This window comes from Leucoraja erinacea, chromosome 20, assembly GCF_028641065.1.
Source record: "Leucoraja erinacea ecotype New England chromosome 20, Leri_hhj_1, whole genome shotgun sequence".
In the NCBI taxonomy this organism is placed as follows: domain Eukaryota; kingdom Metazoa; phylum Chordata; class Chondrichthyes; order Rajiformes; family Rajidae; genus Leucoraja; species Leucoraja erinaceus.
In genome coordinates this window covers 5,139,355-5,167,073 of record NC_073396.1, presented here as the reverse complement: position 1 = coordinate 5,167,073, position 27,719 = coordinate 5,139,355, and the positions used below count along the sequence as shown (strand labels likewise).

The 27,719-nt window shown below is 43.7% G+C and overlaps 1 protein-coding gene across 1 annotated transcript in view; it reads right to left on the bottom strand.

Annotated features, from left to right (window-relative positions):
- Positions 1–27,719, bottom strand: part of fbxl18 (F-box and leucine-rich repeat protein 18) — a 47,508-nt gene that overhangs the window by 10,886 nt on the left and 8,903 nt on the right. Inside the window, exons 2-3 of the mRNA XM_055651058.1 lie at positions 18,971–20,526; positions 12,989–13,207 (exon numbers count right to left, since the gene is read on the bottom strand). Of these exons, the coding sequence (XP_055507033.1) occupies positions 12,989–13,207; positions 18,971–20,526 (1,775 nt within the window). The remainder of the gene's footprint in view (positions 1–12,988; positions 13,208–18,970; positions 20,527–27,719) is intronic.

Genomic DNA, 27,719 nt, shown 5'->3' with positions numbered 1-27,719 from the left:
TGTATAGTTTCCCTCTCCCCTAATTCTTAGTCTGAAGAAGGGTCTCGACCCAAAATGTCACCCCTTCCTTCTCTCCAGAGATGCTGCCTGTCCCACTGAGTTACCCCAGGTATCTTCAGTGTAAATCAGCATCTGCAGTTCCTTCCTACAAACACATTAAGTAGCATCTTTTGATGATAATTGGACTGACCATCAACACACTTCATGGGAAAACAAGGTTGATTTCTGGATTGGCACATTTATATTTATTGATCCATATCATGGGATCCAATGAACTGATAGCTTCATTGCACATCCTGTTGGCTCTTAAACATTGAAGAATTAGCCAGTAGGCAGCTGCTTTCTTTACAGCTTGACATAAAGAAAAACCTGCATGGATATTTTTCTGCAGCTGTATGTGAGCAGCCGACCCACAAACTGGAATGTTATGATAGCCAGATAAACCTTGTGATATCGGCATAAAATATTAACGTTACTAAGCCTTTATTTTATCTGCCGAGTATCATTTTGACTTGATCTGATCCAAAAGTTTGCAATAATGAAATTAGTCCCTAATTTTCACTACAGAATCGAACGAACATAGTACAGCACAGGAAAAGGGCCCTTCGGCCCATCATGTCTGTGCCGAACATGATGCCAAACTAAATTGATCTCATCTGCCTGCACATGATCTATACTCCTCCATCCGTTACATATCGATTTGCCTATCTAAAAGCCTCTTAAACGCCACTATCATATCTGCCTCCATTAACACCCCTGACAGCACATTCCAATAGTCAATAGTCATTAGCATTTTTTGGTCACATATGTTCATTGTTAATACAGTGAAATTCTTTTCCTTCCAAACAGAAGGGTGGAGTATCATTATATCCCCGATTCCTGGCATCCTCTACACTCTACTTAAACTTGTCCCACACATCTCCTTTAAATGTCGCTACTTTCACCTTCAATATATGCCCGCTAGTCTTTGACATTTTCACCCTTGAAAAAAGGTTCTGATTGTCTACTTTTTCTATGCCTCTCATAATTTTATATACTTCTATCAGGTTTTCCCTTCAGCCTCTGACGCTCCAGAAAAAAAATAATCTAAGTTTGCCCAACCTCTCCATATGGCTAGCATTATTTAATGCTGGCAGCATTTGGGTAAACTCCTTCTGCACCCTCTCCAAAGCTGCCACATCCAAGCCACATAGTTGCTTTAGAATCTCAATGATAAAATAACAACAGCAACAACAACAACAACAAATGTCATTGGTGCTTCTATTCATCAGCAGGGTTGATTGGTCAAGACATTCACTAAAATCAGGACTGTTGACAACAAAACAGCTATCCTTCTTGACCATGCACTCGACACTATTAAAACATCAAAAAAAAACCTTGAGCCAAAAACTAAATTCAACATTGCATTCTCTTACCAAGTGCTTTGCAATTCACCAAGCTGGTTTGACAAAGGGGACATTGTGTCACTCACTGTACCTTTCCACTATGTTAGTCCAGCAAGCTGCAGTCTATTAACAGCTGCTGCCACTGGTCATCCAAATGATAATTACAGTGGATAATACAGTGATGCCTTGTTTTAACGTTTCTTAATTTGATAGTAATTTATGCATTTGATTGCCAATTTAACAGATTGCATACTGGTCAGTCGATTTTTTGATGCGTTACTTAAATAAAGATCAAACCTCATCCTTTCATATTTATCAGTGTTATCAACTAGTTTGCATGGTTCATGTTAAGACCTTATTTTCCAATTGCAGAGTGGAAGGCAAGAGTTAATTGGTTTCTCCGGTACAAAATATTTTAATATTCACTAGCAGTTTGAACTAGAGCAAGTAATTCAGCAAATTTGAGATAATGGTCAGCATCAGAATGAAAAATGTTATTACCAGGCACCAACAGCGAGAAGAAAAAACAGTTCACTCCCGTCACTGGATTAGCCTTCAATAGAGCTTCTAGGATGGGCAAAGATAGACAAAGTGCTGGAGTAACTCAATGGGTCAGGGAGCATCTCTGGAGAAAGAGGATGGGTGACATTTCGGGTCAGAACACTTCTTTGATTTAGTTTAACGATACAGCGCGGAAACAGGCCCTTCGGCACGCCGGGTCCATACCAACCAGCAATCGCCCATACACTCGTTCTATCGTACACACTAGGGAGAATTTACAGGAGCCAATTAACCTATAAAAACCTGCACGGCTTTGGAATATGGAAGGAAAGCGGAGCAGCTGGAGAAAACCCACAGGGAGAATGTACAAACTCCGTACAAACAGCACCCGTAGTCAAGATCGAACCCAGGTGTCTGTCGCTGTGAAGCAGCAATTCCACCGCCGCAACACAATGTTGGGCTGTTTGTTTGTCCTGTCACAGATAGGTGAGGGGAACCATCTATGCCTGAGATGGGCATAAAACATTCCATGGTTCTGTCGTGAAGATCAGAGGGATTTTCCCTTTGGTTTCTAGACCAATAATTATTTGTCCACCGGCACCAAAATACCTAGTATTTGATTTAATCACCTGTGTGTGTGAGCTTTCTGGGGAGAACAGGCTCAGGAGCAGTCAGAAGCTGTTAAAGGCATGTTGTGAATTCTGTTACAGGATGGTTCTTTCTGTGGCTCAGTGGGTAGATGAACAGTGAGCTGCACAAACCAAAATAATCCCATTTAACAATGTTTAGTTCGTCTTCCATTTGCTGGTGATGGCAAAACAAAGCTACCCAACTTGTCGAACGTTGTTCCAGCGAGTCCTGTGGACACAATTGCAGCAGCTTCCATTTTTTAACAACCAACCCAAATTCTAACACAAGATCCTTTTCCTTGGTGCGTAAACTTTCATTTGCTACTTTGGGATTCAGAGGAACGCAGGTTGAAACCCAAGCTAAATGAAGCGGAATATTGAAACAGATTTAGGGTGGCAGAGTGGTGCAGCTGATAGAGCTGGCACTGTAACGTCACCTATCCATGCCCTCCACAGCGGCTGCCACACCCGCTGAGCTACTCCAGCACTTTGCGAGTTTTCTTTTTGTAAGCCAGCATCTGCAGTTCCCCGAGCCCCCATCAGACATTAAACATTATCGTGCCCGATTTGTTTAGGCCAAAAATATTGTAAAGGAGAAGAATTAAGCACACGATGCTGCCCACAAACTAATGACGACATCGCCCCACTTGCCGAGTAAACAAATGCTCTGTGCATTGGTAAATTCAGTCTAGCTTGGCAGTTCGTACGCGAGTTGCTGGTGCTGCTGCTGCTCCTGCCTGCAGAACAAAGGCGGCCTTAGTTCCTCGCTGACTCGCATCTTGCTGCTGAGATTGTAGTTGACAGATACAGCTAGCTGGGTGTAGAAATCTGGGCTTCAATGAGGCGTAATGCATGGCTAATGACTGAGGCACACATCTGTGCTTCTCCCATGCGTCAGGACACACTGGATTTGTGTTATAATTTCTCAGTCAGGCTAAAACATTCTGGGGTTCACAATGCTGTGCTTTTATATGCATAGATTTGCCAAGGAAAGTGCTTGCCTACTGAACTTTAAAACGTTTAGAATCCTTAACAAAAGCTGATGTGCCCATGTACATTGCTGTAATGTAAAATATACATTCCAGTTATCAATCCATAGCAAAGAATTGCTTCACAATGAAAGCAATATTCTAGTTGACTAAGGACGATATTTCAAGAATTTGGGCATGTTTTAAACATGGTACAAAGTGTGGTACAAAGAATACAAAAATGAACAAGACTATGATCAATCTAGTTGCAATATTAATTAGTGACAATCCAGAAGGCAGAAACGTTCTTCTCTTCACTCATCTTTCTTCTGGAGGCTGGAACTTAAACACTGTTAGTATTCCAACTACATTAATGGCCTCTACTCATCTCGATAGGGCATTCTTTAGCCATTATCATGGCGGCACGGTGGCGCAGCAGTACAGTTGCTGCCTTCCAGTGCCAGAGACCAGGGTTCGATCCTGACTACGGGTGCTTATCTGTACGTAGTTTGTACATTCTCCCCGTGACCACGTGGGTTTCCTCAGATCTTCGGTTTTCTCCCATTCCAAAGACGTACAGGTTTGTAGGTTAATCTGCTTGGTATAACTGTAAATTGTCCCTAGTGTGTGAAGGAAAGCGTAAGTCTGCGGGGATTGCTGGTCGGTGCGGACTCAGTGGGCCAAAGGGCCTGTTTCCGTGCTGTATCTCTAAACGAAACATCAGAGCGCATAGATTTTGTCGTATGCTCCCTACTAACTATATACCTATTTGAACAGTATCATAGAGGAGTGATCAGATATACTTCTACCTTCACCCACTACCACATGAGTCTCAGCTGATCCACAGTCACCACTGCTACTTTCCACACTACCAATTTATCAGACAACTCAAAACAGGGCAATAATCGCAAACAACATGGCAAAGTATAACCCTTGAACAAATGAAGAGAAATTTCATTTTAAATTCAGCTTCAGAGCTTGGAGACTCAGTGTAGTCTAGTTAAGTTTAGAGATACAGCGCGGAAACAGGTCCTTCAGCCCACCGAGTCTGCACCGACAAGCAATCCGCACACTTTAACACAATTCTACACATTGGGGACAATTTACATTAATAGCAAGCCAAGTAGCCTACAAACCAGTACGTCTTCAGAGTGTGGGCAGAAACCGGAGCTTCCCGGAGAAAACCCATGCAGATTAGAGGGAGAATGTACCCGTAGTCAGGATCGAACCCGGCTCTCTGGCGCTGTAAGGCAGCAACTCTACCGCTGTGCCACCGTGTCGGTGGTGGGGGTGAGAGAAGTGTAGCTGAGTTAAATTGGGGGTGATCAGTGTAGACGCAGACACTGATGCTGGAGTCACATGCGAGTGCAGATGCTGGAATCTCAAGCAAAACAAAATGCTGGAGGAACTCAGTGGCTGGAGGAACATCGAGAGCATCCTTACCAACTGCATCACAGTATGGTATGGCAACTGCTCTGTCTCCGACCGGAAGGCATTGCAGAGGGTGGTAAAAATTGCCCAACGCATCACCGGTTCCACGCTCCCCTCCATTGAGTCTGTCCAAAGCAAGCGCTGTCTGCGGAGGGCGCTCAGCATCGCCAAGGACTGCTCTCACCCCAACCATGGACTGTTTACCCTCCTACCATCCGGGAGGCGCTACAGGTCTCTCCGTTGCCGAACCAGCAGGTCGAGGAACAGCTTCTTTCCGGCGGCTGTCACTCTACTCAACAACGTACCTCGGTGACTGCCAATCACCACTCACCCCCCCCCCCCCGGACACTTATTATTTTTTATTCAAATCGTTTGCTATGTCGCTCTTCAAGGGAGATGCTAAATGCATTTTGTTGTCTCTGTACTGTACACTGACAATGACAATTAAAATTGAATCTGAATCTGAATCTGTGGGTCAGGCAACATCTGTGGGGGGAATGGACAGGCGACATTTCGGGTCGGGAGCGTTCTTCAGACGGATTCTGTTTGTTTGCAAAGTTGCTGTCGTGGGTCAACGTGCAGATAAATATAACACAACCAATGAGGCCAAAGACCGATCTATTGTAAACATCAATGTTGACTGCGTGGGCAAAGGAAGAGAAACCATTTCAGCTGATTCTCTGGATTGATAAAAATGGAACAAAGCAAGTACGATCCCACGAAGCAGGATTCTGAGAGGCATTGGAGAATAATCACCAGGGCAAGAGAGCAAATAGATTCAAAGTAGTTTAGAAACAAGGAATAATTAAATACATACATGTATATCGGACGGTCATTGGTGACTCAATAAGAGGCCATTTTGTTATTGTGAACAGGAGAGAAAATATTGACTGAAAGGATTTGCACATCTAGTGAATAGGTGGCACTGGGAGAAAATAAACTAAAAAAAAAAAAAAGTAATGCTGGAGGTACTGCATCTTGCTTTAGCCAACAGTTTAGTAACCGCCAACACCAATAAGGTCAACAACAGCAGTTGGTGAATCCTCAAACCCGTTACATGCAGTTGGCCAAATTGCTTACTGGCCGGCGGTGTCTGCTGAGTAGTCAGACAAATGTTATTGAGTTGGTTTCATAGAAACATAGAAATTAGGTGCAGGAGTAGGCCATTCGGCCCTTCGAGCCTGCACCGCCATTCAATATGATCATGGTTGATCATCCAACTCAGTATCCCGTACCTGCCTTCTCTCCATACCCCCTGATCCCCTTAGCCACAAGGGCCACATCTAACTCCCTCTTAAATATAGCCAATGAAGTGGCCTCAACTACCCTCTGTGGCAGAGAGTTCCAGAGATTCACCACTCTCTGCGTGAAAAAAGTTCTTCTCATCTCGGTTTTAAAGGATTTCCCCCTTATCCTTAAGCTGTGACCCCTTGTCCTGGACTTCCCTAACATCGGGAACAATCTTCCTGCATCTAGCCTGTCCAACCCCTTAAGAATTTTGTAAGTTTCTATAAGATCCCCCCTCAATCTCCTAAATTCTAGAGAGTATAAACCAAGTCTATCCAGTCTTTCTTCATAACAGTCCTGACATCCCAGGAATCAGTCTGGTGAACCGTCTCTGCACTCCCTCTATGGCAATAATGTCCTTCCTCAGATTTGGAGACCAAAACTGTACGCAATACTCCAGGTGTGGTCTCACCAAGACCCTGTACAACTGCAGTAGAACCTCTCTACTCCTATACTCAAATCCTTTTGCAATGAAAGCTAACATACCATTCGCTTTCTTTACTGCCTGCTGCACCTGCATGCCTACCTTCAATGACTGGTGTACCATGACACCCAGGTCTCGCTGCATCTCCCCCTTTCCCAATCGGCCACCATTTAGATAATAGTCTGCTTTCCTGTTTTTGCCACCAAAATGGATAACCTCACATTTATCCACATTATACTGCATCTGCCAAACATTTGCCCACTCACCCAGCCTATCCAAGTCACCCTGCAGTCTCCTAGCATCCTCCTCACAGCTAACACTGCCCCCCAGCTTAGTGTCATCCGCAAACTTGGAGATATTGCCTTCAATTCCCTCATCCAGATCATTAATATATATTGTAAATAGCTGGGGTCCCAGTACTGAGCCTTGGGGTACCCCACTAGTCACTGCCTGCCATTGTGAAAAGGACCCGTTTACTCCTACTCTTTGCTTCCTGTTTGCCAGCCAGTTCTCTATCCACATCAATACTGAACCCCCAATGCCTTGTGCTTTAAGTTTGTATACTAATTTTTTATGTGGGACCTTGTCGAAAGCCTTCTGGAAGTCCAGATACACCACATCCACTGGTTCTCCCCTATCCACGCTACTAGTTACATCCTCGAAAAATTCTATAAGATTCGTCAGACATGATTTACCTTTCGTAAATCCATGCTGACTTTGTCCAATGATTTCACCACTTTCCAAATGTGCTGCTATCCCATCTTTAATAACTGACTCTAGCAGTTTCCCCACTACCGATGTTAGACTAACTGGTCTGTAATTCCCCATTTTCTCTCTCCCTCCCTTCTTAAAAAGTGGGGTTACGTTTGCTACCCGCCAATCTTCAGGAACTACTCCAGAATCTAAAGAGTTTTGAAAGATTATTACTAATGCATCCACTATTTCTGGAGCTACTTCCTTAAGTACTCTGGGATGCAGCCTATCTGGCCCTGGGGATTTATCGGCCTTTAATCCATTCAATTTACCCAACACCACTTCCCGGCTAACCTGGATTTCACTCAATTCCTCCAACTCCTTTGACCCGCGGTCCCCTGCTATTTCCGGCAAATTATTTATGTCTTCCTTAGTGAAGACGGAACCAAAGTAGTTATTCAATTGGTCCGCCATATCCTTGTTCCCCATGATCAACTCCCCTGTTTCTGACTGCAAGGGACCTACATTTGTTTTAACTAATCTCTTTCTTTTCACATATCTATAAAAACTTTTGCAGTCAGTTTTTATGTTCCCTGCCAGTTTTCTTTCATAATCTATTTTCCTTTCCTAATTAAGCCCTTTGTCCTCCTCTGCTGGTCTTTGAATTTCTCCCAGTCCTCCGGTATGCTGCTTTTTCTGGCTAATTTGTACGCATCATCCTTCGCTTTGATACTATCCCTGATTTCCCTTGTTATCCATGGATGTACTACCTTCCCTGATTTATTCTTTTGCCAAACTGGGATGAACAATTTTTGTAGTTCATCCATGCAGTCTTTAAATGTCTTCCATTGCATATCCACCGTCAACCCTTTTAGAATTAATTGCCAGTCAATCTTGGCCAATTCACATCTCATACCCTCAAAGTTACCTTTCTTTAAGTTCAGAACCATTGTTTCTGAATTAACAATGTCACTCTCCATCCTAATGAAGAACTCAACCATATTATGGTCACTCTTGCCCAAGGGGGCACGTACAACAAGATTGCTAACTAACCCTTCCTCATTACTCAATACCCAGTCTAAAATAGCCTGCTCTCTCGTTGGTTCCTCTACATGTTGATTTAGATAACTATCCCGCATACATTCCAAGAAATCCTCTTCCTCAGCACCCCTGCCAATTTGATTCACCCAATCTATATGTAGATTGAAGTCACCCATTATAACCGTTTTGCCTTTGTCGCACGCATTTCTAATTTCCCGTTTGATACCATCTCCAACTTCACTACTACTGTTAGGTGGCCTGTACACAACACCCACCAGCGTTTTCTGCCCCTTAGTGTTGTGCAGCTCTACCCATACCGATTCCACATCCTCCAAACTAATGTCCTTCCTTTCCATTGCATTAATCCCCTCTCTAATCAGTAACGCTACCCCACCTCCTTTTCCTTTCTGTCTATCCCTCCTGAATATTGAATATCCCTGGATGTTCAGCTCCCAGCCTTGGTCACCCTGGAGCCATGTCTCCGTGATCCCAACTATATCATAGTCATTAATAGCTATCTGCACATTCAACTCATCCACCTTATTACGAATGCTCCTTGCATTGAGACACAAAGCCTTCAGGCTTGTTTTTACAACACTCTTACCCCTTACACAATTATGTTGAAAAGTGGCCCTTTTTGATTTTTGCCCTGGTTTTGTCTGCCTGCCACTTTTACTTTTCACCTTGTTACCTATTTCTTCTACCCTCATTTTACACCCTTCGGTCTCTACGCTCACACATTTAAGAAACCCTTTCCCTTTAACTCCATCCTCCACTGTCCCATTCAACACCCCACCCCCCTTATTCAGTTTAAAGCCACCCGTGTAGCAGTGGCAAACCTGCCTGCCAGAATGCTGGTCCCATACCTGTTAAGATGCAATCCGTCCCTTTTGTACAGTTCCCCCTTACCCCAAAACAGATCCCAGTGATCTAAGAATCTAAATCCCTTTTTCAATCTCTAGTGACCTAATGGACTCAGTCTTGCCCAGACTATCCAAACCGAGTGCAGACCAAAGTACAGCAAAGATGTACCAGTGACGTTCCAACCTGCCGGCAGTGTTCCAGTTCCTCCCCCTTAAATAAGCACGAGTATCTTTTGCATTGAATCATTGTGACTGCATCACATGGTCAAAATACGTCATGCTGATCAGTCTGTAAATGGATATTAAATTTTTTTTTTTTTTAATGCAGAAAATACTAGAAACATGCTGGCTGGTAGCATCTGTAGAAAGAGGAATAGAATTAAAGTTTTATGTCCAATGCCCTTCATTAGAAATGGGAAAGCGAGGAAATAGAAGACACAAAGTGCTGGAGTAACTCAGCAGGTCAGGCAGCATCTCTGCAGAACATGGAGAGGTGATGTTTCGGGTTGGGTACCTTCTTTAGACCCGAAACATCACCTGCCCATGTTCTCCAGAGATGCTGCCTAACCTGCTGAGTTGCCCTGGCACTTCGCGTCTTCTTTTGTAAACCAGCATCTGCAGTTCCTTGTTTCTATAAGAGAAGAAATAGGTTGTTTCAAAATATATTGAAGGTGGGGGAACAGATGGTATTTCTTCGAATCAGCAACGGATTTGGACCTGGTTGGCAAATCAATGGACAGAAAAAGCTTTTGTCGAGGGTGTGTGTGGAAGACAGAGACTAGATTCATAATTTCTGAATTGAATTTTTCTCTTTTGCCAAGGAAGCTGCATATCAACTTTTAATTCTTATCCAATTTCTGGATTAACCCTTTCTATTTTCCGCCAAAGCAGAAGCTCTCACATAAATAGATGTCATGCTTAATGTACTGAGCCAACCATCATATTAAAATTATCTGCCAGACCTACGCAGCATGACTGATAACCCATCTTGTGGATGCACCTATAAATGTAGCAAGCCTGCCTGACTAGCTTTGCATACTCCCACCAAATGATCTGTGAAATTACAGGAAATAAACCATGTATCATGAAGTTATTGCAAATTAGAATCACAAGGGGCTGGCGGGGAAGTTGTTCAAGAATGCAAAGATTCTTCCCGATGCTCACCATTAACTAATAAGATCAATGGAACACACAAAATAAAGTCTAATGCTCTTTACTGTGTGAAGTATTACCCCCATCTAAAATTCTATTACCCTTAGAAGCCAGCAGTGAGTTCATCTTGCCCTGGCACGAGGACTCCCACAAATAGAACCACTGCAAAGCATCACATTTATTAGGTGGCTGTCAAATAGCAAATCCAGTCACTGTATTAGGTGTGAACTGTGATACATTGCCAAGCAACGTGAACCAAGAACACTGCTGGATTGAAAGCGAGCACAGAGACACATTTTTGTTTCATGCTCCTTGTGTCATTAACTACACTGCAGTGAAATTGTAACGTGCAGAGGCTGAGGGTGGGGGGTGAATGCAAACCCTACAATATGAGAACTTTGAGAAAATAGAAAGGTAAGTGCTTCAAGCAACCTTTTCAGAAAGCGCCATAACTGAATCAGCGGCTGATTCTGCAAAAGCAACGTACATTAAAATCTAAATACATCCGCCAAAACAGACTCTTATTCCAATGAAATTATAGAGCTTATGCTTCGTAAGGAGGAAAATCTACTCAATTCCGGCCTTTCAGGAGGATATAAAAGAGTGCAATTCAATGCATATTCCCTGCGCCTTTTGCCATTGCTGTTAATTTCCTCCCAACACTACTCTGAATGCAGTCTTTCAATATTTCACTATTCTGTGATCTAAAGCCATTCATTTCGTCTTTCCCTCCCATTTCTCCTTCCAGAGTGCAGTTACCTCAAATGCACATACATCACACACAGGAATGTAGATTACAGATAACATTTTCAGGAAATCCAGAGGGATTAAGTACCTCTATCCATTATGAAAAGGATAATGTACACATGAATCATTTATGAGTCCACATCGACCGTATAAATCAAACAATCCACTAATAACTTTGCAGCGCTGCTGCTCTTTTATTCACACGGTACGTGCTTGGGCGATTCAGTACAAGAATGAGACAGCAAAGGGCAAAAAAAAAACTCCGGAGCTATTTGCAACCGTTCTGCTGAAACATCACTTAGAGGATGTGTTCAATGTGTCACAATGCTGCAGTTAAACACAATACTTTAGGCCCATTCATATTTTGTTAGAATTCAGCTTGTAGAACGGGCTTGGTGACAGCCTCGAATGGAAGTTGGAACGGCAACTCCAGCCCAAATACCTCTGGCAACATTGCCCCCTACTGTCAAAGTAAAGAGATATCCACAAAAAAATAAAATCAGGCAGCATCTCTGGAGAACATGGATAGGTGATGTTTTGAGTCAGGACCCTTCTACAGAGAATCAAATACTAGAGAGCAGAGCTTTATGGTGAGAGGCCAAGTTTAAAGGAGATGTGCATGACAATTTTTGTTTTACACAGATAGTGGTGGGAGCCTGGAACGTGTTGCCTGGGGTGTATGTGGAGGTAGATATAATAGTGGCATTTAAGAGATCTTTGGATAGGCAAATGGACATGCTGGGAAAGGGGGGATATGGATTACAGCTATGATACCAACTACTACCATTGCAATTACTATGGCAATGATTAAGAAACATTTAGACAGGTTTATAGGGATATGGGCCAAACACATGCCGGTGGGATTAGTGTAGATGGGACATGTTGATCGGTGTGGGCAAGTTGGACTGAAGGGCCTGTTTCCACACTGTATGACTATGAATCTATACATGGAAATGAATGCTGACAGACAATGACCCTTCTCTGCCTGCACGTAATCTGCATGGAGGCAGATAAGAATTGGTCTTGCCATCGTGTACAGAACAGACATTGTGGGCCAAAGGGCCTGTTCTGGTGCTGTTTTTACGTTCCACAAGCTGAAAACCAGAGTGGTAGACTGTCACCATATGGCAAATGTTATAAAAGGTGCCGGTTATGAATTTTAAAATAATTGTTTGTTCGTTCCTTCAGAAAGCATCTCAAAACTCACAAAACATGTATTGATGTGATAAACTGTTGCTGAATCAACTGCAGAAGATAGACACAAAATGCTGAAGGGCCTCAGCAAGTCAGGCAGCATCTCTGGAGGAAAGGAATAGGTGACATTTCAGGTCGGGATTCTTCTTCAGACCATCTCAACCGGAAAGGTCACCTATTTATTTTCTCCAGAGATACTGCCTGACCCGCTGAGGTACTTCAGCATGTTGTGCCTATCATCGGTGCAAATAAGCATCTGCAGTTCCTTCCTACACATGGGGAATCAATGCGATTTGTTTAGCGTTCGTTGGTGATATTAACCCATGGGCATTGTTATACAGGGCATCAAGTATTTGGCTCCGTTGTTCACTTGCATATGGACTCACTTGCAAAAGCGAGCTGTTCTGTACATTCAGTAATAACAGGGACGGTGCTCGTGTACAGGGAGATAGTCTTGCTGAGCTGTACGCAAAAATAAGTTTTCCTTTGTACCTTGGTACACGTGACAATAAAGAAACCATTGAACCATTTCTTGATTCGAAGGATTAGGAGGCAGAGATCAGCCAGGATTGAATGGTGGACTCGATGGGCTGAATGACCTAATTCTACTCCTATAACTTGTGAACCATTGGTAACTCGCTGCTTATGAATACAAGCCACTTTGTTCACTTACCCTCGAATCAGCGCCTGTTGGAGTTTTTTGCAAGCCACGAGGGTTTCTCCCGTGAACATGTGGCACATGATAACGTCTGAGCACTTGGTCATGAACGAGAGGACTGCGCTGTGCTGGAAAGTTCCGTGACGAGACACTATGCACAACCGTCTCAGAGATGAGCAGTGACCCAACGCTTGGAAGAACTGCGCACATGCCGCCAGGTACGGCTGTTCCAATCTGCAGGAGAAATAAAAAGCAGATAGTGAAGACTAAATCTCACAAATGTAGATGCAGCCTTATAAAGTCCTATACACTTGTGCTTATGTATAATAATACTTTTTACTGAACTGTATGCAAACATTTAATTTCACTCTACCTTGGTACACATGACAATAAAATACATTTGAATTGTCAGCAATAAAAAAAAAATCACGCCAGACCTACCCCAACACAAAAAATTAAAACTGGAAATATTCGGTTAATTGTAATAAAATAAATAAAGATATGCATTTTTTCATAGGATTTATGTGGAACCTCTGTTGCTATCTACCTGGGCTTTCCCTAGACCATTGATAAAGTACCAAGCTGATGAAATAAATTACATCAGGTTACAGATTAGTGATAAATCTCCATAACTCCTCTCAGGTTCCTCACACCACTCCCTATCCCCAGCAGCTAAAGTTTCAAATGATATGATATATAAGAGAAATTATTTAGTGCAGCACAGTGGTGCCTCTGGTAGTTCTATCGCTTCACAGCACCAGAGACCCGGGTTCAATCCTGAACTCAGGTGCTGTATGTGTGGAGTTTGCAGCTTCTCTCTGTGACCACGTGGGTTTCCTCCAGGTGCTCTGGTTTCCTCCTACATCCTGGGGACATGTGGGTTTGTAGGTTAATTGGCCAGTAGTGTGTCCCGTCAAGAATAGTCTACAACTGCGCTGCATCCGATCAATCACACAACCTGATTAAACTCACTGAACACGGCAAGAAGGCCGGCACGGTGGCGCAGCGGAACAGTTGCAGCCTCACAGCGCCAGAGACCCAGGTTCGACCCTGACTACGGGTGCCGTCTGGACGGAGTTTGTACGTTCTCCCTGTGACCGCGTGGGTTTTCTCCAGGAACTCCAGTTTCCTCCCACACTCTAAAGACGTACAGGTTTGTAGGCTAATTGGCTTGGTAAAATTGTAAATTGACCCTAGTGTGTGATAGTGTTCGGGTGCGGGGACCGCTGGTCGGCGCGGACTCGGTATGCCGAAGCACTTGTTTCCGTGCTGTATCTCTAAACTAACAAATAACCTTTTGAGCAAGGAGTGACCTTGCAGGTAAACCTTGCCATTATCCATGAGCTTCTGTCAGTCTTCAGATGATGTTTGGGGAATTCTGGAAGGTGGAGGCAACTGTGTATGCTTCAGATTTTACATACTCAGATAAGAAAACATTTAGCTGTGTGACTTTGTTTGAACACATAGCAGTCTCACTCAACACCATAAAATGTTGGCTTTTATTGCCATAAGATTTGAGTGCAAGAATAAAGGCCTTTTTGTGCAATTAAATGGGACTCTGGTAAGACTGCACCTGGAATATCATGACAGGTCTGGTCTCGTTACCTAATGTAAGATTACACTTATAAAATGTAAAATAGATTGTTTCCTGGGGAGGGGAAGATTGTTCTATGAAGAAGGATTACGCAGGCTGGATCTAACCTCCAGAGTTTAGAAGAATAACAGCTGATGTTATTGTGAACCACACACACAAGGGCTTGTCAATTGGCCCCCGAGTAAAATTAAAGTCAATGGGAAAGAAAGGGAAAGCTTAGGATTGACTGAAATTATACCGAACATAATGGAAACCCAGAGGAAATCCTCGCGGTCAAAGGGAGATGTGTAATCTCCACACAGGCAGCACCCGCGGTCAACATCAAACTCGGCTCTCTGGGGCTGTGAGGCAACAGCTCTACCAGCTGTGCCACTGACAGAAGTGAAAGGTAGCTGGAATGTTATCTGAAATCACTGCCTGTGATACCCAGAGAACCTCAGGAAATACTACAAATGCTGTGAATAATTAAAAGTAGCGTTAAAGGCGCATTAAGACTCTGAAACTGTTTAAAGCATTAAGTTGAAATGAAAACAGAAGTAAACATTTATTGTGTTCCTTCTAACCGCCAGACTGGAGATCTGCTTTCAAATGGATGATGACACTGACAATAGGCCAGATGAGCAACAACTAGGATTGAGAGGCAGCTCCCCAACCATGCACCCCTCAGTTCCTACACCTACGACTTAATTACACATTAATTTTGTGGGACCAATTGAATGCCATCAATTTCATTTGGCTGCTATCAACATAAGGTCGAAAGTGATAGGAGTGAAATGAGGCCATTCGTCCCATCGTCCACTCCACCATTCAATCATGGCTGATCTATCTCTCCCTCCTAACCCCATTTTCCTGCCTTCTCCTCATAACCCCTGACACCCGTACTAATCAAGAATCTATCTGCTTTAATCATGTGCATAATTGGATCAAATAATATATTTATCCCCCTCTCACACGATGATAGTATTTCCAGAATTGTCTGAGGGAGGGACGACATATGGATATTGATTGAACGATACAGCATGGAAACAGGCCCATTGGTCCACGCTGAACATAAATCACCCTTTCACACTAGATCTATCTTATCCCACTTTTGTATCCAATCCCTCCGCAGCAGGGGGCAATTTACGGAGGCCAAGTAACCTGCAAACCCGCAAATCTTGGGAGCACCCAGAGGAAACCCACGCGGTCACAGAAAGAACATGCAAATTCCACACAGACACCACCAGAGGTCAGGATCGAACCTGGGTCCCTGGCGCTGTGAAGCAGCAGCTCTACCACCTGAGCCACTGTGCCAATCCCAAAGATATGCAAAGACGATATTTAAATTTTCAATTCTAAAACTTAACTGAGTCACAGGGACAAGAGTATTGCAAAGACCAGGAGAGTAGAAAGTACGATGAATAAAGAATAGAGGTGGTGGTAAACGGGTAAAATAATAACAGAAAATAAGAAAATAATAAATTCTTATTTTCTCCACTGAAGACAGCCACCCATTTTACATTATATAGTCATAGAGCTTGGAAACTGTCCCTTCGGCCCAACGTGCCCACGCTGACCAAGATGCCCCATCTAAGCTAGTCCCAGTGCATGCGTTTGGTCCATTTCACTCCAAGCCTTTCCTATCCATGTCCTTGTCCAAGTGATTTTCAAGGCAGTGATTAAACAAATGGACGAGCAGCTGGAAATATGGGCCATGTTCAAATCCCATCAGAGCAGGTAAAGATTGTAAGTATTTAAATAAATCTAATTTGAAAAAGCTATACTCTGTAACAATGAAACCACAGTATTGCCAAAAAAAATGATTCACCTTTAGTGACAAAGAATTTGGGGGGGGGGGGGGGGGGGGGGGAAGTGAAATGGAAAAGTAGCATGGCTGAGGAAAAACAGGAAATGGTGGAGATGGGAAAATTATCAAAATGTGGCAAGGAGCAACGAGGGAAGGCACGTTTGAAATGCAGCCAAAGCTGCGAGAGACTGCTGAAAATTAAGCCTTAGGCAGTGCGTTCTTCATGCCATAAAGGAGAGTTTGGGGAGAAAAAATAGCAACATTAAGATGACAAATAAGATGGACGTTTGCAATATATAAATAAACAAAACAAGCAGCAGCAGCAGCAGCAGCAATAAGACTGAAGTTGCCTGGCCAGTACAAGTAACATTAGGTAGTTAATAACGACGGCAGTTAAAACCCAATGCAGTATTCCCTGTAGCCACAACTCCAGTCTCATCACATAAACATTATTTAAATGTGCAGTTTTACTTATGTTAATTGGACATCAGAATGAATAAGCATTTGTTGGGACAAAAATATTACTCCTTGGGGTCCAAGAACGTGTCGCAAAATTGACCTTCACAAATGAACAATGCAGCAGTGAACAAAGCTGTTCATGAGCAAAGCCGCTGAAACGCACTGAGTGGTAACTCTCCCTGTATTATATCAGTTTTCAATCTTCGACATGAAACAAATAAAACTTGCCACAAAATATAAGATAGACACAAAAAGCTGGAGTAACTCAGCGGGTCCGGCTTTTCTCAGGAGAAAAGGAATAGGTGACGTTTCGGGTCGAGACCCTTCTTCAGACTGAGAGTCAGGGGAAAGGGAAACTAGAGGTGTAGACGGTGATGAATAAAACAAATGAGTGAAACGTATGCAAAAAAGGAACAATGATAAAGGAAACAGGCCATTGTTGGCCGTGGGCTAGGTGATAACTAGTTGCAGACAATGGAACTCACTAGGACGACAGTGAAATTAGTACAAACATTTGCCACAAAATAAGATATGGTAGACTAACAAGAGTTTTGAATGAGAGTGAAAGATGTACAAGGACAAAAATGGGGGACCAAACAATGAATGAAATACATGTGTCGGAAGGACATGCACATGCTGGTATAAACTGAAGACAGACAAAAAAAGCTGGAGGAACTCAGCGGGTCAGGCAGCATCTCTGGAGAAAAGGAATAGGTGACGTTTCGGAGAAGGGTCTCGAACTGAAACATCACCGATTCCCTTTCTCCTGCCTGACCTGCTGATTTACTCCAGCTTAATCAATCAAATACAGTTTGATTGTGTTATGACAGATACATAACTGTAACTGGAGCAATAAACAATAATCATACAAAAGATGGACACAAAGTGCTGAAGTAACTCAGTGAGTCAGGCAGCAACCCCAGAGAAAATGGATAGGTAATGCATCATAGCGGGACCCTTCCTCACACTTTTATTCCAATAACTAAACATATTGTTTTCTTTCACCCTTATCTTTTCAACTGGTAATGAGAATTACTGAGGACTGAGACGAAGTTTCTTTTGACATAACCAGAAAAGGAATTGCCTTTTTCAGATAGAGTCATAGAGTGATAGTGTGGAAACGGGCCTTTCGGCCAACTTGCCCACGCCGGCCGACAAGTCCCAGCTACATCAGTCTCACCTGCCTGCGTCTGGCCATTATCCCTCTTGTTTCAGTTTAGTTTATTGGCACAGGGAAAAGTCTAAACCTGTTCTAGCCATGTTCCTGTCTAAATGCTTCTTGATCCTTGCGATAGTCCCTGCCTCGACTACCTCCACCAGCAGCTCGTTTCCTACACCCGCCACCCTTTGTGTAAAAAAAATACTCCTCAGGTTCCTATTACATCTTTCCCCCCTAATTTTAAACCTTTGCCCTCTGATTCTTGATTCCTCTTCTCTGGGCAAGAGTCTCTGCATTTACACAATCAATTTATCTCATGATTTTGTGTACCTCTATAAAATCACTCATCATCCTCTTGCTCTCCAAATAATGGAGTCATAGCATGCTTAACATCTCCCTATAGCTGAAGCCCTCAAGTCCTGGCAACATCCTTGGAAATCGTCTCTGCACCCTTTCCGGTTTGTTCATTCATAAAAGTGCCTGGCTTGTTTGGCAACTTATAGGTTGCAGCGGGATATTAGTTCACCAATGATCTTTTTAGGAAAAAATCAAAAATATTCAATTTTAATGTAATCACCTTCTTTCGCAGTCTTTTGTTTAAAGAAAAAGAATCAAATTTAAATTCTCCATCTATCATAATAGGATTTGAACTCAATTTCTCCAGATTATTCCAAGTCTCAGGATTACAAGCCCAGTATCATAACTACAACACAAATATAATTGTTTCTTTATCTCGGTGCTATTTGTGGGACTTTCCGTGCAAGCTGCTGCTTCACTTGTCAATGCAGCAAATGACTTCACTTAAAATCACCGGCTCCGATATTCCTTGTGGCAACCCAAGCATTTAGCAACAAGGGCTATAAAAATGTGATCTCCCGTTTTCATATGGAGGATTACAAATTGTACTACAATAAGATGTAAAATGTTGTTATATCTTATACAAAGTGCACCCTTCATTCCTGTAATATATCTCATCAAAATCAGATTACATTCGCTCACCTCAAGTCCTTCAATTGTTTGCAGTGTTTCAGCATTTCACACAGGGCAGGCATGTAGGCAACATTCCCCAGCAGACCCAGGTTTGCCAGTGACAGGGTTTGGAGCTGCTGACAATTCAAGCCGATGGCAGTCAGGCCCGACCCAGTCAGAATGCCAGGGAGCTGAGCCAGAGTCAGAAGGCGCAGGTACTGCAACTGTCCGATGAGCATCAGTTCTTCATCGCGGATGCGCTGCGCCCGCTCGCAGGGTGGCTGCATATTCCTGATGGCGGGCTCGTTCCGAGGCACGTTCGAGGAGAAACTGGACCCAATCAGTTCAAGTTCTTCTAAAAAGGGAACGTTTTCCAGCAGAGTACCAAACACAGGCGGAGGTGCTTCCAAGGGTGGCTGCTCCTGACCATCATTCGGATAGGCAGCAACTCCAATCCGGACCTTCTTCCTCAGACCCCGCCGCAAGGATTGGCTTGGTTGCTTGCCGACGTTTTTGCCACTTTGCACGACACAGCACACAGGCAGCGAGAGGGAGCGTAACTTTTTCAACCTGGCTAACAGCAGGCACAAGTGTTGCCCTGTCCCCTCGGGGCTGTGGTGGTGAGCCGCTGAGAGGTTCAAGTGCTTCAGGTTGGGGCAGCAGTTTACCAGCGCCTCCACCACGTCGAAATCAATGTTATCTTTGGCCTTGCGAAAGACAGAGCAGTCTGACAGTAAGCAGTGGACGCAGCCACTGAGATTCAGACTAACCAGCGACTGAACGTTTCTGCCGCCGTTAATGATCTGATGGCTCAGCTGGCATCCGGAGAGTATGCAGTGGCTGAAGTTTAAATAGACCGGGTTACTCAGAGTAATGGTGTGCAGCAGCGAGGAGTGCAGAAGCGATGACCCATTCAACCAGGAACGAGGGAGCTGCAATGCCTCCAGGCTGAAGTTTTTGGTCATACAGTCAAGGAAGTTCCATGTGGAGCACCCGGTGTCGACAAAAATGCCCGGGACGGAGAGGATAAAGGCACGCAGGTTCTCAGGAGTCCGGATACTCAGGACTGACAGGTAAAACCTCCCCACCTCCTGGTTGACGTAGCCTGGTGATAACCTTGCATAGAACACCTTGAGGTTTTGATAGTGGGGAATGTTGCTCTGTCCGACCATCAGCTGCCCCGAGAGCATCTCGCCATCTCGAGTCCGGTCGGGGATTTCAAAGTAAAGCAACAGCCTCTCCAACTTGGTACAGCAGGGGACGATGCCGTAGGAGGGGGTGAACAGGGTCTGCTTCAGTTCGGTGACTTTGCGGAGGGTGGTCTTGCATGCGCTGCTCAGCTGGCCCACGTCGAACCCTTGCTTGATGTCCAAGGCGAGCGAGCGGAGGCTCCGGAGCACGGACAGCATCTTCGAGAGTCGCAGTGACGTCATCTGGCACCCCGTCAGGTCAAGTTTCACGATGTTCTTACACCGAGTGACCAGGTCAATGGTTGAGCCGGACAACCAATAGCAGCCGCTCAGCTTCAGCAGCTGAATGCCGCCCGCTAATTCTTTGAGTAGCAAGGTCACCTTTGCATCACTTTCCTAGGAAGAAAGCAGAATTTAGTTCAAAACAGGAAATATTTTGAAGAGAACCTCAATTATCACAAAATAAATAAGCATATTTACTGTGAAGCCAATGTGCCTCTTGTCTCTTTCTTTACACAGAGTGGTGGGTGCCTGAAACACACTGTCAGGATGGTGGTGGTGGAGGCAGATACGATAGTGGCATTGAAGAGGATTTTAGAAAGGCACATGGATGTGTAGGGAATGGGGTGATATGGATCATTTGCAGGCAGAGATTAGTTTAACCTAGAATCATATTCAGCACAGCCCTCATGGGCCGAAGGGCCTGTTCCTGTGCTGTACCGTTCGACATTCCATGGATGCCCCTAGTTGTGAATCCTACAATAAAAGCAAATATCCTCTAATTCCACTCTGGTAAAACTGCTTAGGAACTTAATACAATCTAGGAAGTTCCATGTTCCCCACCCACAGCTTACTCATCTAAATTCAAGCAGACATGCCTGTCCTGTCTAACCTTTCCTCATAAGACAACCCACTCATTGCAGTAAACCATCTCCGAATTGTATTAACTGTCAAGTCAAGTCAATTTTATTTCTATAGCACATTTAAAAACAACTCTCGTTGACCAAAGTACTTTACATTAGTGCAGGTACTAACTTGCTCCAAACAGTGGTACATAGATCAACAGTACATACAGAAATACATACATACAGCGCTCCCTCAGAGGACCTCAAGAAAGGCTTGAGAGTAGAAATAAGCTTTAAGTCTAGACTTGAATTTGGGGGCAGTTCTGATGGGAAGAGGGATGCTGTTCCATAGTCTAGGTCCTGCAACCGCAAAAGCGCGGTCGCCCCTGAGCTTATGCCTAGATGGTCAGTAACCCCAAGTCGGCTGATCTGAGGGACCTGGAAGTGGTATGGTGGGAAAGCTGATTTTTGATGTAGGTGTGGGCGAGCCCGTTAAGGGCTTTGTAAACAAAAAGAAGGATCTTGAAATTGATTTGGAACCACACTGGGAGCCAGTGGAGAGAGGCCAGAATCGGGGTGATGTGGTCCCTTTTTCAGGTGCCCCCTTCCTTATAAAAATAAACCACTATTTTACACAATACTTCAAGTGAGGTTATGTCAATGTGCACATAACTAAAGCCCAACCTCCCTACTTATATATTTAATTCCACCAGTGATAAATAATAATTCCTAATTACTGCGTATTGGCCTTTATGAATCATGGACTGGGCCACCTAGATCTCTCCGCATCTTCTCTGCAGTTATATCATATGCAACTTCTTTACTTTTCTGCACACAAGAGACAATTTCACATTTTCCCCATCCATTTGCCAGACCTTTGCCCTTTCCATCTATATATATCCTTTTGCAGCACCATTAAATCTTCTTCATAACTTACTTTTCTACCAATCTTTACGTCATTAGCAAATTTAGCAATTTTGGGGTACTTTCTTCCAAGCCATCACTATAAATTGTCAGAGGTTGAGGGCTCTCTACTGATCCCCAAGGCAATCATTGCATCTTGCCCACTAGGAAAAGCCACATTACATCACAGTCTATATCTCTCGTTTCCCTTTGCCCTGACTCTCAGAATGAAGAAGGGTCTCGACCTGAAACGTCACCCATTCCTTTTCTCCAGACTTGGTCCGACCCAGCTTTTTGTGTCTAATCTCCCATTGTACCTACTTTGTTTCCCTTTAGCCAGTCAATCTGGCCGTGCCAACATGTTACCTCATACATCGTCAGCTTTTGTTTTCCTTAATAAGATGTGGCATTTCATCAAATGTCTTCTGAAAATCCAAGTACTTAATGCATCCATTAGTTGTCCTTTATCAGTTTTTCATGTGATTTCTTCAAAAGAATTCCAATAAATTGGTCAAACCTGATCTCCCTGTCACCTCATTGATTTTGCCCGATTACCTTGAATTTTTCTAAGTAGCTTGCTGTAACATCTTTAATAATAGCTTTGAACATTTTCGGAATAACACACATCGAGCTAACAGTCCTGTAATTTGCTGCTTTCCGTCTCCCTTTCATTCAAAGAATCAAGATACAAATACAAAATGACAGTCCAGACCAGGATCTACCAATCGTGATGCTTTCTGTAGCAAAAACTTACTCATTACACGTGGTCAGTGTCAATTGTGCAAAGCACTCGTCATTAACCGTGAAAACCTATCTACGAAGGTTGCAACTGTTTACACATGCTTACCAGCAGTATCTATAGCACCAGATAATGAATTTACTGACCACACACACAATTTTCATTTCAGGTTAATCTGAAATTTGCAGCAATGTCATGTTTGATCCAGAGATGTTTCAACATTATCACTAAACCATCCTATTTAAGGACGGCACGGTGGTGCAGCGGTAGAGTTGCTGTCTTATTGCACCAGAGACCCATATTCGATCCCGACTACAAGTGCAGTCTGTATGGAGTTTGTACGTTCTCCCCGTGACTTGCGTGGGTTTTCTCCGGGTACTCTGGTTTCCTCCCAAACTCCAAAGGTTTGGAGGATAATTGGCTTGGTAAAGTTGTCCCTAAGATGTGTGGAATAGTGTCAGTGTGCAGGGATCGCTGGTCTACACCAATGAAATGTGGGCTCAATGCCTGGAATATCTCAATTTACAATTATACCAAGCCAATGAACCTACAAACATGTATGTCTTTGGATTGTGGGAAGAAACCAGAGCAGTCATAGGAAGAACGTACAAACTCGGTACAGACAAGCAGCTGAAGTCAGGATCGAACCCGAGTCTCTGGCGCTGTAAGGCAGCATCTCCGTGGCGCCCCTATCCTTCCAAAATGACTGATGTACCTCATTAGCCTAAGCCTGCAAGTAGTTGAAACCAAACTCACAGCTAAATGAATAACTAGAAATGAAATCTGAGCTATTCCAGGCAGTGATCCCACATTTTGTCACTGGAAGGCACTCTACGTTTGACAAATGTTAAACCTCTCCATCACTGTCAACTTTTGTCCAAATTTGCTGTAGGTTTTATTACATTGAAGGCGCTATGTCAATGTTTTGCTCCCACTCTAACTCGATGTTCCTAGATTTAACCCCGATGATTTTTCTGGCTGGTTGGGGCAGCAATCATTGAGTTGCAGGGAAACAAAAACAGCTCCGGAACCCACAACTGATCATTGTCCAGCAATGTACCCTGGTGCACACAGAGCTCGTTTTGCTTTGCATCAGAGCTGAATGACATGGTTGATCTATAATGTTTAGTTTAGAAACACAGCATGGGAATGGTCCCCACAGACCACAGAGTCCACACTGGCAATCGATCACTGTTCACACTAGTTCTATGTTAATCCCACTTTCGCATCCACTCCTTACACACGAGGGGCAATTTACAGAGGCCAATTCTCCTACAAACCCACACGTCTGCGATGTGGGAGGAAACCGGGGCACCCGGAGGAAACCCACGTGGTCACATGGCTAGTGTACAAACTCCACCCAGACAGCACCCAAGATCAAGGTCAAGCCGGGGTTTCAATGCAATGAGATCGACGTTTCGAAGCAACTGCGCCACTGTGCTGCCCAACGTCAGATGGGAATTCAGGAGTGCCAATCGCAGTGTAATCTATTCTCACGGCTTTCACACATCGACGCACATCCACGAGGACCCGTGCTTGGTGAGAGGGGAGGATCAACCCCATGAAATGTCGACTGAATTTGCTGAAGCCTTCTCCACTAATAAAATCTGGTGAGACAACTGAAAACCTAAATAGGGGTCAATGCAGAGTCTTACATCTGCTTACTCTGACAAACACAAACACTTCAATGACAGCGCTTCCTTCACCGCTTACCAGACCAGCAAAGGTCACGAACAAGATGCAATCATTATCTTTGCTTAGATGATTCCAGTCCCATAGACAAACACAATGATGCAAAACTATACACATATCGGGGTAATAGAGGGCCTTTTAACGTCAGATTTTTGACGATTGGCTGTCAATAAATGTAACTATTGCAAGACATCTCATCCAGTTAAGCAGGATAGACAGAATCTGTATCTCAGCTCATGCATTAAATCACAAAGCCACCAAAGAGAATCCGTATTATTGCACAAATTGTAGTTCTCAATTTTAATCTTTATGTTCATATTAAGAAGATCAGTTTTTTGGCTTCAAATCATTTGACCTTAATTGAGAAGATAGCCAACATATTTTGTAGGAATAAATAAACAACATTGAAGGGGATGAGTGGATGGATCAGATTCCCAAAGAGAACCACGAGCTGGATGATCTGGAATTATTTTTATTGCCATGAAGCTTTTGGGGAGGGGGGGGAGAGATAGTCAAAAAGGAAAAGGAGATGAAGGAGCGATATTAATAAAGGATGCGATCAATGCAATAGTGAGAAGCTCAGTCTGAAGAAGGGTCCAAAGCGCAAAAACAGAGTCAGCTAAAGTGGACCGAGAAGATAAATTAACAGAGAAGAGAGTGGATAAGCAGTGGCATAATCAAGGAGATAATTCACTTCTCAAGGAAGATATATAATCCATTGAGAAATAAATACTAAAAGGACAATCCATCTACCCCCAGCTAAAGATAGTACCCGACTGAAAGACATGGGAAACATTATTGCAAAGATTAGTGGCAGTTCAGAAAATTGGGAGCATATCAGAGATCAGCAAAGGATGACGAAAAGAGAAAATCAATGGCAAGACTAAAGGTAGAAAGAAATATTTTTTAAATGACATTCAAAGCGACTGAAAAGAAAACAGCAGAGGTAAATATTGGTCCTTTAGAGGATTGGAAAGGGAATAATAGGAAATAAGGGAAAGGGCAAGACCTTGAGCATATTTTTTTGTATCTGTTTTTATAGATGATTAAAAGCAATACAATAATATGGAAAATCCAGGAGGAAAGGATAGGGAAGCACTTAAAATAGCAAATACCTGAGAGAAAAGCATTAAAGCAAAAGGCAGAGAAGTATGCTGAACTTGTCCCATGTCCCAGGGCACAAGGAGAAATGGTTATACAAATAGGTGGATACAACGTGTGTAGGAAAGAACTGCAGATGCTAGTTTAAATTGAAGATAGACACAAAATGCTGGAGCAACTCAGCGGGACAGGCAGCATCTCTGGAGAGAAGGAATGGGTGACGTTTCAGACTGAAGGGTCTCGACCCAAAACGTCACCCATTCCTTCTCTCCAGAGACGCTGCCTGTCCCGCCGAGTTACTCCAGCAATTTGTGTCTCGGTGGATACAACGGTGGTGATTCACTAGACTTTTTTTTAGTTTTGAGTTGCAGCAGGGAAACAGGCCCTTCGGCCCACCAAGTCCACGCACACTTACATTATACTACACATGAGGGACAAATTACAATTATACCAAGCCAAACAACCTACAAACCGGCACGTCTTTGGAGTGTGGGAGAAAACCAGAGTACCCGGAGAAAACCCACGCAGGGAGAATGTACAAACTCCGGATAAAAATAACACCCGTAGTCCGAATCGAACCAGAGTCTCTGGTGCTGCCCATAGGAAAGAAATGTAACTCAGAAACACAGACAAAGTAGGAAACCAAAAGTGGGCCAGCCTGACATCATTATTGGAAACATGCCGAATCCATTACTTAAAGCTGGTCATTACAAATCATAATATAATTAAGGATTTTACAAAAGGGAAATTACACTTGACAAATGTATTCTTTTTTTTTAACGTAGTCGGCTGGATAAAGGGGAAACAAGAAGTTGTGCGTTTAATTTTCCACAACACAACTGATGGGATGCCACCAGAAAGACGACTACACGGCAAGAGCTCATGGTCTGAGGAGCAACACATTGGAATGGAGAGAGGATTGCCAAACTAACACAGAAAGTCAGGGCAAAAGTGATTGTTTTCAAAGCAGCAAGCTATAATCAAGCCTCAACTATTTAGAATCTATATTAAGGAGTGGTTGAGACTTATATTGCACGTCTTTAAGATGTGGGAGGAAACCGGAGCACCCAGGAAAACCACACGGTCACAGGGAGAACACGCGCACTCCACATAGACAGTACCTGAAACCTGGGTCTCTGGCACTGTGAGGCAGCAGCTCTACCAGCTGCGCCACCACATTCTTGTTCGAATGTGACAGCTAGAATTACATTGCTGGCTGAAACACAAAGTGCTGGAATGACTCAGCGGGTCAGGCAGCATCTTGGGAGGACATGGACAGGCAACATTTTGGGCCGGGCCCTTCTGCAGACTGATTGCAATAGGCAGAGAAAGCTGAAAGTAGGGATAGGACAAAGCCTGGCAAGCGATAGGTGGATAGAGATGAGGGGTGTTTGGTAGGCAGATGTGTAGTCAAAGGCTAGAGATAAAAAGGCAGAAGGGTGTCAGATAAGAGGAATGAAATGGAAAGACAGAGATATTGATGGAAGGGAGCACGAGAGAAAAGGGGCAGGATAGCATGGGAAATAGATCAGATGAGGTGGGGGATGAAGGGGACAGGTGGAGGGTGGGCAGGACATTGAGAAAAATGGTGCGGATTGGAGTGGTGATGATGGGAAGAAGAGAGGGGGTTACATTGTTGGTGATAATTTCACAATTGCGGGTGTCACTAGGTTGTTGTTGGAATGTTATAGTCAGGCTTACAATGGTGATAGAAGCAAGGAACTGCAGGTGCTGGTTTACAAATGCTGAAGTAAGTCAGCAGGTCAGGCAGCATCTCTGGAGAACATGGACAGGTGACGTTTTAGGTTGGGACCCTTCTTCAGACTAAAGAAGGATCCCAACCTGAAACGCCACCTATCCATGTTCTCCAGAGATGCTACCTGACCCATTAAGTTACTGCAGCACTTTGCGTAGTGCCACTGAGCTGTTGTCGGTATGTGACAGTGAGAATGGCATTGCTGGTGCCACTGTGGAATGTGACAGTGAAATTTACATTGGTTGTGTCACTGGGTTGTGGACTATATTAGTCATAATTGTACAGATGCTGACACTGGGTAGTTAAGGAATATAAGAGTCAGAATGTAAGACTCAGCTATTGTCGGTATGTGGTAGTGAGAATGACTTTGAGTGCTACCGGGATGTTGTGGATTATATCAGTCACAATTACATTATTCGGACCACTGAGTTACTGTTGGTATGTGAAAGTGAGAATACTAATATAATGCAACAACAGTGGGTTGTTGTGCACTATATTAGTCAGAATGGCATTGATGGTACATGTGGATTACTGTTGGGAGTGTGATAATGAG